The sequence below is a fragment of the Rousettus aegyptiacus genome, unplaced genomic scaffold, assembly GCF_014176215.1.
Source record: "Rousettus aegyptiacus isolate mRouAeg1 unplaced genomic scaffold, mRouAeg1.p scaffold_m13_p_17, whole genome shotgun sequence".
In the NCBI taxonomy this organism is placed as follows: Eukaryota; Metazoa; Chordata; class Mammalia; order Chiroptera; family Pteropodidae; genus Rousettus; species Rousettus aegyptiacus.
Window position 1 is genome coordinate 18,248,316 of NW_023416292.1, and position 20,267 is coordinate 18,268,582.

Below are 20,267 nucleotides of genomic sequence, written 5' to 3' on the forward strand. Positions count from 1 at the left end.
GGCCTCTATTAAGTCACAACGGTTCTTCAATCCAGAGTTTTTAGGAATTTCACATTGGTTTTACGGTATATTCTATGATTATTTTACAACTGAGAAGCACAGTGGTTAAAAACACAGGCTTTGGGGAAGAGTTTAAGACATTCGTGGGACTGCTCGGCACTGAGACCACTACTGACATTTCTTTTTATTTCAGGCGAATGCAATGTTTTGCAGGAAACCCTCCTGGGACAGCCCATGCGTAGTTCCCGAGATCACGGACCCCAAACGCCGTGGTCTCGGAATTCCGCGGCAAGACATCAACCCATAGTGAAGACCTCACCTGTTTCACCCTTCCTTGCTGTTACCTGTCAGGGCCTTGGCCTCGGCCTGGCCGCTCTGCCGGGCGCCCCTCTCGGCCCACACGCGGACCGTGTACTCCACGCCCGGCCGCAGGCCCGTCAGCTCCACGCTGCTCTGCTCCTGCCCCACCGGGACCTCCCGGCTGTCTCCGTCCGCGGAGGTGTAGCGCACCAGGTACCTGTCGATGGCGGCCTGCACTGGCTCCCAGGAGACGGTGGCCGTGGTCTCCGTCACCTGGTCAGTCACCAGGTTTTTGGGGCTGTCGATGTCTGCAAGAAAATGATGATTGATAAACACGATTAACGAAGCTCATGGCCACGGTGCTTGGGGCGGGGCGGTTTCCTGTTCTGTGGTTTCCCAGCCCATTCGTCAGTTTTCGGTTGTGTCAGGGATGTGGACTTTCTCTCCGCAGCCGGACTCTGGGATCCTTGAGGAGGCAGCATGGGACAGCGGAGCGAGCACCAGTCCCCGAGTCAGAAGAGCTCGGTCCTCGTTCCAGCCCAGAGAGACAGGGCAGAAGGGGCAGCAAGAAACCTGGGCTGGGGCCGGCCGCCCTCAAGGCCCAGCTCTGCCTTCAGCCCGCTGCGGCCCTGAGCAAGTCCGCTGCCTCAGGCTGGGCCTCAGCTTCGCCTTTGTACGGTGTGGGCCTACTAAATAGAGTCCAAGGTACCAGAATGTTTCATGCATATTCCACAAAGGACTCCGTGAACCATCAGCTAACTTTGTGACTCGTGGAGATCACGCATGTGTACCTCAGGTTTCTTAACCGTTAAATGAGAATATTGATCTCTGCTCTACCCGTCTCAACAAATTCCACCGAGGACCAAGGAAGTGTGGCACATAACCCTCGTTCATCGTTGGGGGGAAGGTAAAATAATGCCACCACTCTAGAAATAATCGGGCCGTTCCTCAAAAACTTAAACGGAGTTACCACATGGCCCAGCAATTCCGCTCCTACATATGTGCTCCAAAGAACGGAAAATACGTCCACGCAAAAATCTGTGCACAAGTGTTCACAGCAGCATTATTCATAACAGCCAAAAAGCAGACGTGCCCCAAATGTCCTGCAGCTGAAGGACAGATATAGACAGTGTGGTCTGTCCTCGCAAGGGAGTGTTACTCCACCCTAAAAAGAGTGCCGTACTGAGACACGCTACAACATGCGTGAACCTGGAAATATCATGCTTACTGAACAAAGCCAGTCATAAAAGGCCACATGCTGTATGAATCCATTTACATGAAATGTCCAGAATAAGATGATCCATAGAGACAGAAAGGAGTGTTTTTCTAGAGCTGGCGGAAGTGGGGTAGGGAAATGACTGGTCATGGGTCTGGGGTTTCTTTTCAGGGTCATGAAAATGTTCTGAATTAGATCATGCTGATGGTTGCACAACTGTGAATCTACCAAAACCCAGCGAGATATAATTTATATGCTATAATATCCGCCCATTTAAAGTGAGTCAATGAGTCTGTTCTTAAAAAATGAGGAAATGGGAAAGAGCTTTAAAAATCCTCACACATCGGTGAGACCTCAGGAGCCTCGGAACAGGGCGCGCGGAGCTCGAAAGAGGCTTCGCCCACCAAGAAAGCACAGCGTTTCCCTGCCGCAGGGCCGTCGCAGCAGAAGCCGCTCCCGTCACGAGCTTGGCTAACAGAGCCTAACAGGGGTGGTTTCTTCACAGTGTTTCCCTCTCAAGAAGAAATAGCTAACGATTAATTACGAAGGGAATACGCAGCTGGAGGAACGGTGGGTGGACGGGACCCATCGCCATTTAGCTTTACGAGACCAACACAGAAGGCCACGTGTGAGCCCTTCGCCTTGAGGTGCCGCGTGGGAGGGGAGTGAGGGGGTGCGTGTGCGGCGTATCTCAAAGGGCCCCCACCCTGCTCTTCCACGGACCATCGATTCTGCCAGCGTCAGAGCAGGAAAACAACACCCGACCAGCCAACGGCTCGGCATGGCAGGTCTCCCCTTCCCAGAGAACAAGCTCCGTTACCTGTCGGGGCCTTGGTCTCGGCCTGGCCGCTCTGCCGGGCGCCCCTCTCGGCCCACACGCGGACCGTGTACTCCACGCCCGGCCGCAGGCCCGTCAGCTCCACGCTGCTCTGCTCCTGCCCCACCGGGACCTCCCGGCTGTCTCCGTCCGCAGAGGTGTAGCGCACCAGGTACCTGTCGATGGCGGCCTGCACGGGGTCCCAGGAGACGGTGGCCGTGGTCTCCGTCACCTGGTTGGTCACCAGGTTTTTGGGGCTGTCGATGTCTGCAAGAAAATGATGATTGATAAACATGATTAACAAAGTTAGAGCTCATGTCCATGGTCTTGGGGTGGGGCGGTTTCCTGTTCTGTGATTTTCCCAGCCTAGGTGTTGGTTTTCAGTTGTGCTGGGGACGTGGACCTTCTCTCCACAGCTGGACCCAGGGATCCTCGAGCAGGCAGCATGGGACAGCGGAGTGAGCACCAGACCCGGAGTCAGAAGTGCTGTGGCCCTGGACACATTGCTGCCTCTAGCTGGGCCTTGGCGTCTCTGTCTGAAAACCTGGGGTCCGGGCTATATGGACTTTCAGGTTCGGTGGGATCCCGTATTCCTTGCAGGCACCTAATTTCATAACTTACTGACTCGTTTTGTGACCTTGGGCAAGTCACTTCACTTCTCTGCATTTGTAAAATGAGGCTGTTCCTAGTTAATGTATGCATCTGTCTGGGGAGCTCTGAAAACCGAGACAAAAAGCGCCGTGTGGAGAAGGGGCCTTGAAGACGGTCCAGCGTCACGCCTCAGCGGAGTCACTCTACGACTCAAGGCGTAATCGAGGACAAAGCGGCCTCTGCCTCGATTTCCTTCACAGCAAACAAACAAACTAACGAGAGCAAAGGTCGGGGAAACACGGGGGGAGTAAGATCAGAGCGCACCCTCTAGCGCCGCGAGTATTCTGTGAGTCGATGACGTGCCCGTGTGACAGCTCCCGGCACAGAGTGGACCCCGGGGACCACGCGCTCCCGTTAACGAGACCGGTTCACGGAGACTGCGCCCTTTCAAACCACTCGCAGAGGAGGTGCTGGAAATGCACTCGCCTCGGCGAGGATGGCGTTTCTTTGTTCCAAACGGTTCGCTGCAAAAGCCACTGCCCTGAAGGCTTTGCCCCCGGGCCCTGTCTCATGTGGGCAACGTTAGAATGAGGCTGTTCGCGCCTGGTCTAGGCGGTCTAGGCAGTGGCCTTCTCAAAGTCCGGTGTCTGCATTCCAGCCCGAGGGCCCACACCCAGTGCAGGACCAATGTCCTGCGGCCCTTGACTGACCCACTGTCTGCAGTCTGTGAGAGGAGAGGCCGGAGGCGGGACGGAACGAGCGGGTTTCTTGGGGGAGAGTCTCCCTCGCAGCCCGAGGATGGGCCCAGGCCGTGAGGAGGCAGCTGCGATGGGACCCCTCCCAGAGCTCCTTGCGCACTCTCCAGAGCCGCGGCTCTCAACCAGGCCGGCCGGCAACATCTGGAGACGAGTCTGATGGTCAGTGTGGGATGCGGAGGCTGCCGAACTCCGTACAGTGCACAAGACAGACCCCGACGACAAAGAATCACTTAGCCCACACGTCACGTCCATAGCGCCAAGGCTGGGAAACCCTGCTTGGGGAACCTCCTGTGCCGGCGTCTGACACATGCCCCAGACCCCTAAGAGGGGAGAAATGGCCAGCTGTTCTCATGCAGAGCAGCGAGAGGCCGCAGCATCGCAAGAGACCTGGACGTCGGTCAGTCAACGTGAGAGCGCCCCTGTGGGCCAGGCAGTGGGGTGCCCCCTGGGGTCGCTTCAGAAGTGGTCACCTAGAGGGTGAGGTGACCCCACCAGAAGGACACCAGAGTCACCCCCGGATGTGTGGGCAGAGGAAGGGGGGCAGGAGGCCAGTAGGGGAGACCACGCCGCACAGGACCACGGCACAGAGGACAGGCGAGGTGTCTCTGAGGAGCCCGCGGAAGCGCCCCACACGGGAACAGGTGTAAGGCCTGCCGAGACCCACGACGAGCCCACGCCAGCAGGACCGCCAGCGTCGAGCAAGGCCTCCCAGACGCCTCGTGTGCCCTGCCCGACCCGGCCGCCCCGCCCCGCGGCCGTGCCAGACGGGGTGGGTCAGACACCTTGACGTCCGAGACGGGAAATGCAGAGCGGCGCAGCGCCCCCTCCGGACGACGGGCGGTTAGTCCCCAACAGCTGGAGCCGGAGGAGGGGATGAGCTTTAGCTTTCGACGACGTGTGCACCATTACGTGGCACGTTAATGACTAGAACGATACCTCCGAGGGACTCAAAGTGGCTAGATTTTTGCTTATTTTTAGCTAATAAAACATTTAGCTAATAAAACACTGACTAAAACATTCGGCCGAAGGGCAGAAACAAAACCAAGCTCCGGCGAAGACTGCAACAGCTGGGGGAGGGGGGCGGCTTTCGGATCGCAGCCCCCCGACCCGGCCTCTCAGCCCGGGGGTCACGACTGCCTTCCCCACGCTCACTGCTCACCGAGGCGGAGCATCCAGCATGTCGACGACAGAGAAGGTGCACGGGCGGAGGACAAGGGCTCTGAGCAATGCCATCGACCTTTGAGGACCAAAGTCTGGAGGCCACGCGGCGAGCCCCTGCTCTAAGAGAAGCCGCTGCCCGGTGACAAGGGACGCACGGTTTCCCGCGGGAGGGCACCGGCCTGCCGTTCCGACCCCTCTCTCCAAGGCCCGAGGAGGAAAACCACGCTGGGCAGACCCTGCGCTTACGAGCGACGCAGTGGCGCGGTGACCGAGCGAGCTCGTTACCTGTCAGGGCCTCGGCCTCGGCCTGGCCGCTCTGCCGGGCGCCCCTCTCGGCCCACACGCGGACCGTGTACTCCACGCCCGGCCGCAGGCCCGTCAGCTCCACGCTGCTCTGCTCCTGCCCCACCGGGACCTCCCGGCTGTCTCCGTCCGCGGAGGTGTAGCGCACCAGGTACCTGTCGATGGTGGCCTGCACTGGCTCCCAGGAGACGGTGGCCGTGGTCTCCGTCACCTGGTCGGTCACCAGGTTTCTTGGGCTGTCAATATCTTTAAGAGAAATGAAAGAGCATAGCATTTACCAACTCTCTAGCTCGTGAAAGGCCACTCACTACACACGCAACCAAAATGACGACCTCGGTAAATTTCTGAGTCTGTCATATGACAGTGCTTCAGGTCACAAGGGGTTAAACAAGTACCTGAAATTCCAAGAGTGAGCCAATGGCATTCCATGAGAAGTAGGGTGTCGAGACAAAGCCACCATAAAGTCTCAACTCTAAAAACTCCCACAAATTGCCTTTGGAGGGAAAGAACTGGTCTCTGCATAGGAGTTCCTCCTTCCTTCTGGATTTACAGACTACACTCTTTCAGTGCGTGACTCCTCATACCAATAACGATTATAGTTCAATAAATCTGTGTCAGCTGGGGGAAGAAAAGTATCCTGGAAGTAGGAGCTGCCAGTTCTTTCATTTGAAACATGTCTGTGGCCAGAGGACCAAGAGAGTTTTTAATTGACGTTATTATGAGTCCCGGCTGATAAAAATAATCCTACTTGTAGAGTCTGCCGGGCATGAGCGTGATTAAACTGTGTTAGAACCTGGGCTCCCCCGTTTCAGGCTGTGAGCTGTGGACGAGCCGCGTAACTGAAGTCTCAGGCTCCTCACCTCTGCGAAGAGTCCCTACCTACTATGGTGACTAGTAAATGAGATATTCATAGTAAATGCTTAGATATGAGCCATCGGAGGTATGAAGTACCACGTTCTCCGCAAACTGTGAACCGTCAAAGAGTCAGTCACACATCCAAGATACCGGCTGCAGGACCAGGACGCCTTTATTCTCCTGCTTCAAACACCGCCTCCTCCCAAGGCTGAGCTTTGGTGACGGCAGCTGCATCTCAGCCCTGCGCACCGTCCCTGGCCACACGTGGCCGGCCAGCCGGGCAGAGCACACGGAGCAGCGAGGCAGCCGGCCTGCAGGAGCGGCGTTCAGAATGCACCACGCACAGGCGACTTCCCAGGACAAGCAGGAACTCGGGGTTCTGAGCTGGCGTTAACACTCCAGACTCATGCTTCGCTGCTCGTCCACCCTAAATGCCGCTTGCAATCACATTATTAAAATGTCTGCATATTAAGACACGACAGAAGAGCCAGCCGTCACGGTCACATGCTAGGCCTTCGTGCAGCTGACCCTGAACAGCATGGGCTTCGACTGCGCGGGTCCGCTCCCATGCGGATGTTCTGCAACAAATGTTGTAGATGTATTTTCTCTTTCTTATGATTTTCTACATGACATTTTCTTTCCTCTAGCTGACTTTATTGTAAAAATATAGTGTGCGATACATGTAACATGTAAAATACGTATTCATCGACTGTTTATGTTGTCGGTAAGGCTTCTGGTCAAGGTAGGCTGTTAGCTATTAAACTTTGGGGAGTCAGAAGTCGTACGTGAATTTTCTACTGTGCGCCTAGGCCCTGCGTTGTCTAAGGGTCAGCTGTACATGCTGCCGAGTCCCTCCCACCCTTCTAGGCTCCGCTCAGGTGTCGCCTCCTCTGACGGCCTGTCCGGACGCCCCCTCCCCTCCCAGTCGGCAGTAAGTATGGCCAGGGGCTCGCCGTAAGCTGGGGTGCTTACTCTCACCCCCCCTGCCTGAGAGAGGGGAACGTTCTTTTCTGTTCCAACTTCCGCTGCCTTAAAGAGGCTGACCCGCACGCTCTTTCTTTTCATAACACTCAAAATCCTAGTAAAAAGGAAAGCCGTGCGTAGCATAAGCTGAAACTTGGCAATCGACAGCCCAGGAGCCAAATCTGGCCCACTGCTTATTTTTATAAATAAAGTTTCATTGGAACACATTTATGCCAATTCATTAACATATTGTCTATGGCTGTTTACTAATTTCAGTGGCAGCATTGTAATAGAAACTGTACGGTCCCCAAAGTGGGATGTATTTACTGTCTGGACCTTTACAGAAAGTTTGCTGACCTTGACTTTAAACAAATCTAGATTTCACCATCGTTCCTGTCAAGTTCTTCTTCTGGCCCTGGAAAACATACAGCCTACCTGGGCCAGGAGTTCGTGCCTGAGGAAACACTTCAGGGGCCGAATGCTGACGGGCGCTTTCTACAGACTGTATGCTCGGGTCCCCCTCCCGCAATTCACATGTCAAAGCCCTAACCCCCACTTTTACGGTATTTGGAGGTGGGACCTTCGGGAGGCAATTAGGTTTAAAAGGGCTGGGGAGCGCGAGGTCCCCATGATGGCATTAGTGCCTTTGTAAGGAGAGGCCTGAGCGTCTTCTCTCCCACATGTAAGGGCGGGGAACGAGGTGGCCACATGTGAGCCAAGGAGCGCCCTCGGCAGGAACCGAACCGGCTGCACTTAGATCGTGGGACTTCCCAGCCTCGAGAACCGTGAGAAATAAAGCGACTTGGTTTAAGCCCCCAGTCCATGGTACTTTTATAGCCGCTTAAGCCGACGAGGACACAGTCCAAGAAACAGCCACCACCGTCACTTACGACACGTCACCCCATGTTGGGCCCTTATGTGCACTAGTCTTGTGAGCCTCTGAAGACCCCTACGACGCAGATGGTCACAGGCCCACTTTATAGCTAAGAGTCTGAGAAACAGGCGTGAAGGAGCCTGCCCAAAGCTGCTCAGCTCGCAAACGGTGGAGCTGTGATCAAAACGGGCAGTTGAGGCCCTGAAGCCATGTTCCTACCCAACTATCTGCTGCCCCGAGAGGCCCCGCGCTGAGTGACCGTCCAGAACAGACCCCGGCTGATAAGTGCGCCCCTTCCTATGATTTCCGGCTTCTCTGGATCGGGGGACAGGGCCAGAGGAGGGGCTGAGCGGAGAGGACGGCCGGGACGCCTGCCAGAGCTGCGTGCGAGCACCGGGGACCCTGGTGGCGTCCGAAGGCTTCAGGGCGCAGTGGCCACACGCAGGGAGCGCTGACTCGGGACGCGGACCGTTTCCACAGGCCCACGCCGAGCGCCGCGTGGTCGCGGCGAACGGGGAGAAGGTTCAAGTCCACTGTCAGCCAGGTGTTCTGTGTTCACGTCCAGAAACGAAAACGAAACTCAGGAAGCCGACCTCCGCTCTGAGGGGCCGCATGTGAAATTCCCACCCAAAGGAGCGCGACCTTCCGCGTCAGACAAAAAGGCTGGTCTCTTCCGTTTGAGGGTGGAAAGGGGGAAACTCAGAGTTACGGACCTCGACCGCGCTTTTGGGGGAAACTCAGAGTTACGGACCTCGACCGCGCTTTTGCAGGCCCCTCCCCGACGCCTGCAAAGAAACGCGGCCCGGCTAGGTGGGCAAAGGTCCCGGGGCGGCGGCAGCCTCCCCCTGCCCCTCCCCGCCCCGGGCGCGCCCGCTCCGGTACCTGTGAGGGCCCTGGTGTCGGCCTTCCTGCTCTCCTGGCGGCCCCGCGCGGCCCACACGTAGACCCTGTACGCCTCGCCCGGCTTCAGGCCCGTCAGGACGGTGCTGTTCCGCTCCCCGGGGACCGCGGTGTCCCTGGCCTCCCCGTCGGCGGAGGTGTAGCGCACCACGTATTTGTCTATGGCAGCCCGGACGGGCTCCCAGGAGACCGCCACCGTGTCTTCTGTCACTCGATCAGTGACCACATTGGCCGGGCCATCAATTTCTTCATAAAAACACACGAGGAGGAAAAATTAGAGAAGCCACGTGGCCGGACGAGATCACAGAGGCGCCACGACCCAGTTCACCTGGGCGACCTGGTGCCAGAGCCCACGCCATGCAGGAAGGTCTTGCCGCCACCTGTGACAGGTAGACACCCGGCCTCTGCTTGAACCCGACGCTGAGACGGGGCTTCCCGATGGGCAAAACGATCCCTTCCACTTCAGACCACCGAGCGCATTAGAGAAAACTCCGAGTGCAGCTGCTCGAAGCGCAGAGTGCTTCGAGACACTCAGGGACGGCTGTCCCCCAATCAGACAGCTTCATCTCTCCAACTTACAAACGTGCAAGCCGTAAGCTTTATCACATTATGTATAATACATTATACTGCACTTCCGAATGATCATTACTAGACCTTACATCTCGACATGCTCCTTTCTTTTCCTGCTCAGAGAAAAATCTCCAAACCTCGGTTCGTTCATTAAACAATTCATCGACCATCCATTCCATGCCTGGGAATATAATGGCACTCAAGAGTTGCCAATGAACGAAACAATCAGAAATCCCTGCTCGTGCCGAGTTTATGTTCTAGAAGGACTGACCCAGACCGATACACCCTCCACATCCTACATACTGTGCTCCCAATAACAAATCCTCAGCCCACACAGCCAGCCTCAGAAAAAAACAAATTTTTTCATGTGTGTCTCTGCTAAGCCAGGGGTTCTCAACCTTTGTCAACATTAGGCACCTGCTAAATACCACAGAGTCTGCTTGAGGGGGTCTCAGACAAGCCCTGACATCTCCATTTGAAAAGCAAATAAGCAAAACTCCACAGGTCATTCTGAGGCTCATCAAAGGCTGGAGCCTCCACCCTAAGCCGTGGCTTCCCCATTTTTTACATTTTCTGAACCCAACATTCTTTCTTGTTATATTCTGTCTTATGGATTCCATTTATAGCTTAGTCTTTCACTCAACAGACCCACTTTCCCCTCGAGCTCATCATTTGCAGGTCCGATAAGTCAGCCACCTGAGGGCATCTACCAAGGTGCTTCACAGAGACACACAGACCGGTAGAGACACAGGACGGTTTCTTACTCATGAAGACCTAAGCATTCTTCCTTCCTCCCCACTCTGCTCCAAGAATTCCCCAGCAGAGAAGTTCCAACTTTACACAGCGGCATTTTTAACACCGACTATGATGCATCTTTCTCGAGAACCATGGCAGTGTTTCATGTGTGTGCACGGGAATGAAATATGTCCCATCACCAGAGGCAACATGCATTTTATTTAATGAATCGACTGCCATTTATTGAGCACACCCTAAGTGCTGGGTGCTTTTTGCACATTACTTTATCAAAACCTCAGAGCTATATTCACACAGGCCTCTGTCAGGACCGTGAGGAAGAGAACCGGAAAACGTTTCAAAGAAGTCTCCACGTTCAAAGATCCCTCCTCTGCCGGCCCCAGGGATGAGCCTCCACTCACACCATTGTGTTCTAGATCATGGGTCCCCGCTGGGCTTGGCAGGGGCAGAGTTACTGCAGGGGGCTCACAGCTCAACATGGGGTCAAGGACTGTCTAAAACAAATTCTTTCAAATTCTTTTCTGATTAATAAATTACAGATTTATTTCCAAATCTACTGACTTCTAATCACATGCCATTATCTTTTTTCTCAGTCCACAGATGGCATATATCACACTGTCCCATGGGAGGGTCCTTAATATCTTTTGACATTTTAAAGCTGACTGCCTGAGTGTCACTATCACGGCGCAGCAAGAAAAAAAAATTATAGACCACCTGCCGTAGGTAAATGGAACTATGTGCTGAGGTCCACTTTAATAAATGCCTTAAAAATCAGCCAGTGATTGAAGCTATTAAAAAAAAGAAGAAGAAAGGTTCAGAAACGGTCTTTTCGCTTGACTCCGAGATCCCGGGGGGAGATTGTCAATGGCGAGAATAATTTGAAATAGGAGAAGTTTGCTTCCCCTCCCTTACCCCCCAAAATAGAAATCGGCACACAAATGTAGAAGAATCTGTCTACACACAGATCCCAGAGCTTTTACCCAGAGAGGAGTGAGCCGAGACCATCATCAGAATCAGAGAGGAGACAGGCTCGCGCTTCCCCGCGGCCCCTACCTGTCCTGCCGGTCAGGACGAGCGGCTTGCCCTCCTGGTCCCCTGTCACGGGGATGACCGTGATCTCATACTCCGTGCCGGGCTGCAGACCTGGAAACAAGGGGCCAGCGCTGGACCTCGGTACGGGCTGGGGACCCTCGACCCCAGCCCTGTTTCCCCCAGGGCGGGGTGGGGGGTGGCAGGGAGGGCCCCCTCCCCTACTGGGCCGCCTGGCACTGACTCCCCCACCTTCTTACGGCCCAAACGCTTTTCTGCCCCAAACGACCTTTTCCCTCAAGTTTCTTTCCTTCTCATTATAAAAATGAGCCCGATTTTTCTTTCAGATATTTTTCTTTTCTCCGCCTTTTTATTGCTGTTGTCATTTCTCTGTCAGAGCATCTTCGACGGCTGTCCCCACAACACAAACACTCAGATTCCGGTGGGAAAATGCGGGCAAACAGCAGCATACGTGAGGCACACAGTTTTCCACTCACAAACAGTGGGAACCCCAGGACGTCTGTTCAAGAAGGAACTCCGGGAGCGGACAGAGGAAGGCCCCGGGGGAGGCTAACCCGGTGCTAACAGGCCTCGGCCCCTCACCTGCAGGGGCCCCTCGCACGGCCACGTGCCTGGCTGCGTGTGGCTCTCCTTACAGGGGGCCCTGAAAACTGTATAAGCTTCAGGCGTCACGAATCGTGGCCAGCCCTGCAGGGCCCTGTTTCCTCAACAGCGTCTGATCCCTGCATTAACTCAGGGGCCCGGACAAGGACCTCCCCGCCCCAGCCTCCCAGCACAACGCTTTCCACACATCGTGCCACGAACACTGATCCGCATCTATCAATTTCTTAGTGTGTGTCTGTTTCTCTCTCTCTCTCTCTCTCTCTCTCTCTCTCTCACTCTCTCTCACACACACACACACACAGTTTCCCCAAAAGGCATGTCTGTGTGCCACCACATCCGTGACACACAGGGTCTCCAGGAGGACACGGGATAACGCTCTGGACGTGCGCTCTGCTAACTGGGGCTTACGCTTCCGGAGTCCGCTCTGCGGTGCTGGGCACAGTCTGCGGGCCTGCAGGGCGGGCTCACGCCTGGCAGTTCCCAAGGTCAGGGTTCACGCGATTCCTAAGGCCCAGGACCCTCTGTGCACACCCGAGCTGCACGGAGGTCGGGCCCCTGCACCCACTGTCTCCGCCTCGGCCCCTGCAGCCAACATCTCCCATCACCTTACCGGTGATGTCGTATCGGCTCTTGGGGTCACTGCTCTTGGGCACAGTGACCTCGGCCACCTCCTGCCCGCCCAGGGGGCTGTAGCGCAGCTTGTAGTAGTCCACCTCGGTCGGGGGGTTCTCCCACTCCACGTCGAGGGAGTGCTCCGTCTCGTCCGTCACCCAAGCAGTGCCAAGCACAGCAGGATCTAGGGCAGGGACAGTAAGAGAAGGCAGTGGTGGCCCCGGCAGGTCTGTAACCGCCAGGCTGGCTCCCTATCCCGACCGCTGCGAGCAGCTTCAGGCCGAGGACACGGTCCCCAGCCCGTACCCTGGAACCACTCAAGCAGCCGATAAAGTCTTGGTGTGCACTCTGTCCACGGAGGACAGACCCCCCGCCAGGGAGCCTCCTCTCTCCTCTGAAGCCCTTCCCCACACCCACCGGCTTCCACCTGCCAGCTCCCCGGTTCTTCCTTCAAAGATGAGAGAAATCCTCAAGGGAACAGGTCAAGACGTGAGTAATGAAAGTCACTCAAGGATTATAGAAGGCGGCCCACAGGGCTCAGAAATGTAAAAGCAGGAATTTAATAAAAAGGTTCAAGATTATTGTGGTGATAAGTACCTCTCAGGCTGAGGCTCCCGGAGGAGCAAATGTGAATGGGTTTAACGCGAATCAGATTAGACAGAAAGACCAGGTTCACTAGAGCTAAGGCCCTAGACCCCGTCCCTGGAGCTACGACTTTCAGGACAGATGTCTCTGCTCCTCTCCGGAGGCTCTGGGTGCCGTCCTGTCTGAAGGCAGAGGCAGCCACAGACGAAAAGGGGGGAGGAGAAACGTGGCCCCGCAGCTGGGAGCCGGCCTGCCTCCCACAGGTAGGCCTTGGGTCCCCCCGTGGAGCATAAACAGTTTCGCAGGACATCGGCATCAGAGAAGCCACTCTGTGGCCTGACGGATCAAGACAGAGCAAGACCATCCTGTGACCCTGTCTGAACACGGGCAAAACCCTGAACACCGTCCAAACCACGAAAACGACTCGACGGCCTCTCTCCTGACGACTGCGAGTGACTGCTCCCTCTGTGCCTACCCCGCGTGTAGCCTCCCTGTGGGCTGCCCCCTTTCTCGGTAAGATCCACAGATGCCAGTCCCAGAACTGCCCCCACAACCCGGCAGCTCTTCTTCCCAGTGTTCTGGGGGCAGGTGGTGGAGCCCTGGAGGGCACGTCCCTCCCGACCTGTATCCGGCCGCATTATTAGCCAGCTTCCCTCGCCCTCCGGCTTCTGGTTGGGTTCAGCCAGTGAGAGTCGCCGGAAGATCAGAGGGCAGGAGAGAGAGTCCAGACAACTGGTCTCCTCCCGCCCCTGCCCCCAACCCCCGTGGGGACACCGGACCGCCTGCACCCCCTACCGAAAACACCCCATGGGGCAGCCCTCTCCCTCTGCTCTCGTGGCTCCCGGTACCAACTCCGGTCCCCTGCTCCTCCGGGTGGCTGGATCCTCACGGACGGACCGGCGCTAGTCCTGGCTAGGGTGACTCCATCCAAGCCCCACCCACGCCTTTGTAAATCATCTCCCCGTTAAATGTTCTCCCATCATCCTCTGCTCCTCCTCCTTCCTGCGCAGATGAATCTAATGCGTGGCTTCAGCAGGTCCTCACCTGGCCCACCCTGAAGGTGCTGAGTGCGCTGAGGCTCAGTGAGGACCTGGGGGTGCGGCCGTACCCCTGGCTGTCTGTGTGTGGGTGCAGGGCAATCAGACCTCACTAATCTCAGGCGCGGAGAGACCCCTTGAGTTCCCACCCAGCAGGCTGTGTCCCCGGCTTGGAGGACCCGGCGGGTGGTGAGCAGAGAGAGGAGAGTGAGGGCGGAGACGTATCTCCAGAACTAGGGTGGCAGCACCCATGTTTCTCAGCCCCAAATCGGGACAACGGCCTGACTCGTGGAAGGGTGGTCAAGGGCGCGAAGGAAGAAAATGTTCAAAACTGGGTCTCTCCTGGAGAGCCGGGGACCCCGGCGGCCGCCTCACCTGTGGTGGCCAGCAGGTGCCGCGGGCTGCTGGACACCTCCTTCTTCACGCTGCGCAGCATGACCAAGTACTTGGTTCCGGGCAGCAAACCCAGGATCTCGTAGCTGTGCTGCTGCCCGGGCACGCGGACCTGCTCGGCGGAGAGCTCCGCCCCCAGGGGGTGGTAGCTGAGCAGGTAGTGGTCCGCCTCCCCGGCCGGCGTCCAGCCCACCTGCAAGGACTCCTCTGTGCTCTTCAGCAGCTGCAGGTCCTGGGGGGCCACCACTGCAGAGGGAGCGGGCACAGGATGGAGAGGGTGAGGAGGGAGGGGGGACCCCGCAGCCAGTGAGGACCGCTGAGCGCCCACTGTGTGCTTCGCAGCATGACGGCAGGTGTGCAGGGTGTGGAGGCTGTGGAGGCTGTGATGCTGAGCACACTCACACACACGTGCGCGCACACTCACACGCACACACGCACACACGCCGTTAGATCACAGAGACCAGCAGCTGCAGAACCACCTGGGAATCGGTCAGAAGTGCAAACTCGGGCCTCCCTCCCCCACCCCCAAACCTGCAATCTGTGTTTTAACGAGCCCCCCAGGGGCTGCTATGAGGGTAGAGGCCGCAGCGCCTGCACAGGACAGAGTGTGACTGTGAGGACCCGGGGACCGCGGTCCGGGAAGAGGCGAGGCGGGCGGGACGAGCCCCCGCCCCCGCCCCGCCCCCGCTCACCCTGCGCGCAGTCCAGGCCCACGAAGCCCTCCTCGCAGTAGCACTCGCCCGTGTCGCAGAAGCCGTGGCCGCTGCAGTCGCCCGGGCAGCGCCGCTCGCTGCAGTCCTCGGACGTGAAGTCCGCGTGGCAGCGGCACACGCCGCGCACGCACTCGCCGTGGCCGCTGCAGCCGCCGGGGCAGGCGGGCGCGCAGCCGGCGCCCTCGGAGCCGGGACCTGCGGGGGAGGGGAAGAGTGGGCGGGGGTCGGGAACCGAGGGGTCGAGGGCCTAGCAGCGGGGACTCTTTCCCCCGGAGGGTGGGGCGCAGGAGGAGATCCGGGGTCCGCGCCTTCCACCCTGGGCCAGACTCGGATGGGAATCTACAGGCGTTTCCTCCTCTCTGCCTACAAAAGCCACCCGCCCCGTCCCCTCTCCGCGCCAGCCCAAGCTGAAGCCCGGGAAACGTGGACCCGCAGAAGCTACAGAGCGGCCCAGAAGCTGTGGGGGTGAGGGCTGAGGGCCAAGCTGGGGCCCCTCTCTGCCACCAGGCAGCAAGGGGCAGGTGGGGGAGTGCGCCAGCCGCCCCCCCCCCCCCATGTCTCAGAGCACCCGCTTTCCTTCCCCCAAACGTGCTCCACACGGGGGCTCCTGGGGCAAGTGCTCCAGGCTTCACTCCCGCAGCGTCCAGGCCTAGGACCTCGCTAACTGCAGCAAGGCCTTCACGCGTGAGAATGTGTGCGAAGGACCCCTGGTTATCAGGATCAGTGTATGTTAAAAAGATGGAGGAGGAGGAGGAGAAAAAAAAAGGAGAAAAAGTGGCGATGGGGGCTCACTAGCCACAAAATCGAATTCCAGTGCTTCATTACTAATAAAAGAGTCAAGAATTTGCTGAACATCTACTACGGACCAGAAATCCTACGTACATCGTGTGGAGCTCCCAGAACTGGACTAGCTGATAGAATTCTCCTCGCTGGACAGTCGAGGAGACTTAAGGCACGTGCCCAAAGTCGCAGAGCTAAGTCGTGGCGGAACGGGCATTTGTCCCCGGCCTCGGCTGGCTTTCCCCGCTACCCCGCCGCTGTCCCCTGCACTCGCGATGGAGCCACAGGTGAAACACCCCCCGGACGCTTTCTCGCCTGGAAGCAGGCGTCCAGGCTCCAGGTGGCCCCTGCCGCCAGTGCCAGAGATAAAGCCCCCGGAGAGGCCGGAGGGCACCAGGCTCGGAGTGCTCAGGGGGCCGGCGGAGCACGGGCGGGGAGAAGGTGCTCACGGAGGGTTCCCCGAGTGAGCGCCGGGCGCTGAGCTCACCGGCGGCCCCTTGGCAGCAGCGCTGGGGGTCGCACTGCCCCTTCACCTCCGCCATCTCCTCCTCCAGCTTCTTCACCCGGCCCAGGAGGTCCTGGACCAGGCCTGCCAGCGCGCAGTCCTTCGGTGGCGTCTGCAGGCGGATGTTGTGTCTGAAGATGATATTCTGTTCGTCGGCCTCCCCCGGGGCCAGGAGCGAGGCCCCGTCGTCGCCCGAGGGCGGAGGGTCGGCCTCCACTTGGACCAGGGCGGACTTGGGCACGTCGATCCTGTACGTGTGGCTGACGGTGACTTGCTGCTCCTTGTCGCTGCAGTCAGGAGACTCGAGGGCTGCCGGGGCCGAGGCCGCCAAGAGCACAGAGCCGAACAGGAGCCCCAGGGGGAAGCAGAATGCCCCCTGGAGACCCATCCTTGGAGAGACGGGGAGCAGACCCTCCAGGCGGCCTGTATCCAGGAAAAAACAAAAAACAAACACAAAAACAGCCCTGAAGATTTGCTGGTGGAAAGTGGCCTTCATAAGCGGATTCTGAGAGGCCACAGGAAGCGGAGAAACCAGCCGAAAGCCTCCGTCCCATACCTGCTGAGGACCCAGACGACACTGCTTCGCCCCTTCCTCACACCTTGCCCTCTCTGGCCTCCTGTCCTCACTCTGTCCACACTACCGGAGGCCCTTCTCCACACGTCTAACTTGTGCTCACCTGCACTTTAACCGCGACCAAGAGAACTGCCTCGTACCGAGGGCCTGCTTCGATCCCCCCAATCCCTAGTAAAAACACCTAGCTCTCCTGCGAGGCGTTCCGAGAAACACACTTTGTGTATAGCTAGCTACTCCTGTAGGAAGGTTGTGAGCCTCTTAAGGACGGGACAGAAAGCTGGTTCCTCTTGGGGCCCTCCAAGCAAGAGCACAGGGTCACACATGCCAAGGGGTTCGGTCGCCCTCCACTCTGTCGGCGGCCAGGCAGTCCGGTTCATCAGTAAGGCCCGGCTGCCTGGGCCAGAGCAGACTGTTAGCTGTTGCCTCCTGAGCCCCCAGCAGGAGGTGAGGATCCCTCTCCCCAGGCCCTGTCTGGGGTGGCACGTTCCTGATGACAACACTTGGAGGCAGGGCGGATGACAGGAGACCTGGTGTGTGTCTCAGATCCACTCACGGGCACTCGGTCACCAGAGCGGCCGCACCGGGCTGGCGCGGTGGCTCTCCTCTGCACCCTCTACACCCAGGGGCCGGGCTGCCTCTTGACCAGCGGCTTCTGTGGCCAACTCAAGACGCGTGAGCATCTGTAGGGGAGGCTGGAGAAGCCAGGAAGCCCAGTCCCCTCCTGGTGGCTGTGGCCCACCCATGCCCAGGCTCTCCTTCCCGGCTGTGACAGGCAGCTACGGCGCAGCAAAGGCAAACCCGACGTGTCCTGGGCGTCTAGTCTCACTGAGGCTGCTTACCCCCTCTCTGCTCTGTAAAGCGGGAAGGACAGTGCCCGCCTCACACTGCGTGGGGCCGTGCCAAGCCCATGACAAGTGCTTGGTAAACGTGCTGAGGTTTGTTTCGTTTTTAATCAACTACTGAGCATGCCTTCCTTTTCTTTCTTGGTGGCCACAGCGACCCCCGTGGCTTCAATTTACAGCCAAACACGGACAGCTCCCGATTCCGTTGTGAGCGCCCAGCCCCAGGAACTCTGTAAGCTTGCGGATGACAGTGGCCATGACTGTGGGGGTCTCCTCTGTATCCCCAGCCTCATAGCACAGTCCTGGCCAAAACAATAGTTTGTGCGCTGAACCATAATAGCCACTGAGGTTTTGCATATGCTTATTGGATGATGGGCACTGCGCCGAACACTGTAGGAACATTACTCTCATTTAAACGACAAAACCCTGGGAGTCGACTAATATCTTTTTTTATAATTGCTCAGAGAGGTGAGGTAACTGGCCCAAGGACATGCCGCTAACGAGCGGCGGAGCTGGGAGAAAACACCAGGCCTGTCTGCTCCCCACGTCCGCTTCTTCCTCTCCCTGCTGCGTGCACGGCCCCAAATCGGCGGATCCACGAGAGGATCACCACACGCGAAAACAAGGCCAGCCGTCCTCCTTCCTGCATTTGAGACGTACAGGCGCTCAGTTAAACGGGAACCGCTCAGTACCTGAATCCCAGGCCTGCGCTTCCTCTGAGGCAAGCACGAGCCCTGGACGGTGAGCCGGCGTTTCTCCCACAGGGGGGTAAGCCTGGGGGGTCTCGCGTCCCAGGAAACGCAACGACGTGCACAGAGCCTCCCCTCTGCGGCTGACGAGCCTCCACCGGAGGAGGAGGATGGACCTGAGCCCGGTGGTCTTCCCCGATCCCACGACCGGTGGTCTCCAGGTCACCTTAGTTTCTCTGCCTTTCTAGTTAACCACAAGCAAGTGAGAGCACTGCTGGGGGGGTTAGAAAAGCTGCATTATCACGGGGTTCCAGTGGAGTCACTGGAAACGGAAAGATGTTCTGTCCCCAGATGACAGGGTGGACATCGCTGACCTATGGAGGAATCGCGGGCGCGATGCCCCGGGCGGCTCGGCTCCTGCGAGCTCACCCACTCCAGGCGGACCCAGGACACACGTGAGCATTGTTACCTCTGGTCTCTGTGGCGCTGAACTCTGCACAGACGGCTGGGTGTGGGCGAGAACGAAAACCTCGTTTTGTGGGATAAGGCTTAACGGGGCCACACTCCGGGCGTCGCTCTGCCCCCCGCTCCTCAGCGGAGAGGCACGCGGCCAGTGAGCGCCCCAGAAACCCGTGCAGACGGATGACTCTCACGCCGCGTGTGGTCCCCCTTTCGTGAGCCACTCTTGCCGCCGAGTCGGCCCACAGCACGGGCGGGGTGACGTGGAGGCCGGGGTCCCGCACCCAGCCTCAGCGCTCCGTCCGTCTCCCGCGGGGGCCCCAGGCTGCCGACCGCATGGGCGTCCGCCTTGCTCAGACGCGGGACGGGAACGGTGGCCGCCGTGTCTCAGTACCCAGTCCGGGCGCGGGGCTGTGCCAGCGGCTTTCAGAGCACCTCCCGAGCACCTCCCGAACGCCAGGCAAGGCTGCTCGTTCGCCCCGGGAGTGAACCCCTTCCTCGCGACCAGACCTTCCTCTTGCTTTCGCGGGAACCCGCAGAGTCACGCACGGCGGGACAAACGGACGCAAGAGCCTACATTCAGGGACCGTGGCCCACGTCGACCCAAACGCCCAGTCTCAGAAGGACCGCGCGTGTGTTACCTGCGGTACCGGTGGCCTTCTCCCCCCGGGCGGAGGGGCCCGATGACGCGACGGGGCAGCCGGAGGCCTCTCGTCACTCCAACGTGAGCTCGTCCACAGGTGCGAATGCCGCTGACGTTCCGGCCGTCTACCGAAGCGGACGGGCCTGTCCCTGCTAACTGCCCAGGGCCTGCCCGGCTCCGCCTGCACTCTGGGTCTGTCCCCGAGACGACGGCTCATACTGAGACGGTGGCTGGTGGGCATCAGCCGCGAGTCTGCATGGCGACCCTGGCAAAGCCCGGCCGGCCCAGGCGTCAGGCCTGAGATCCCGGCACCTACAGAACGCCTCGTGCCCCTGCCACCACCCCCCTCCCATCAGCTCGCAGACCGGCGGCCCCAGACCCTGCTGCAGAACCCGAGCCTGACCTCACGTCTGTATCCAGAGCGCGCGGTGGACGGACACGAGCTCCCGGCGGCTCTGGGCACAGCGCCCTCAGGCATCCTCTCCGAAACGCACCTCGGTCTAACCTACGTTTCAAACCACAGAATGAGGCTGCGATGGAAACCGGAAGCCACCAGAGGATTCGAAGCCATCCTGTCCCATTTCCCCTCCTTCGGGAGTCGGCGGCGGCCCGCAAACTTGGGGACAGAGCGGGACATGAAACTGAACAAAAAATGTCAGGTGGTCTTTTTTCCCTCCACCCTATGAAAAATGAAACCGATGTCGCTGCTCTCTATTCCTGC

General features: G+C 58.4%; 1 protein-coding gene across 1 annotated transcript in view; it reads right to left on the reverse strand.

Annotated features, from left to right (window-relative positions):
• Positions 1-20,267, reverse strand: part of TNN (tenascin N) — a 41,861-nt gene that overhangs the window by 16,460 nt on the left and 5,134 nt on the right. Inside the window, exons 3-10 of the mRNA XM_036234603.1 lie at positions 16,322-16,762; positions 15,034-15,249; positions 14,324-14,587; positions 12,325-12,510; positions 11,115-11,204; positions 8,721-8,984; positions 5,129-5,392; positions 345-608 (exon numbers count right to left, since the gene is read on the reverse strand). Coding sequence (XP_036090496.1) covers positions 345-608; positions 5,129-5,392; positions 8,721-8,984; positions 11,115-11,204; positions 12,325-12,510; positions 14,324-14,587; positions 15,034-15,249; positions 16,322-16,727 — 1,954 coding nt within the window. The 5' untranslated portion in view covers positions 16,728-16,762. The remainder of the gene's footprint in view (positions 1-344; positions 609-5,128; positions 5,393-8,720; positions 8,985-11,114; positions 11,205-12,324; positions 12,511-14,323; positions 14,588-15,033; positions 15,250-16,321; positions 16,763-20,267) is intronic.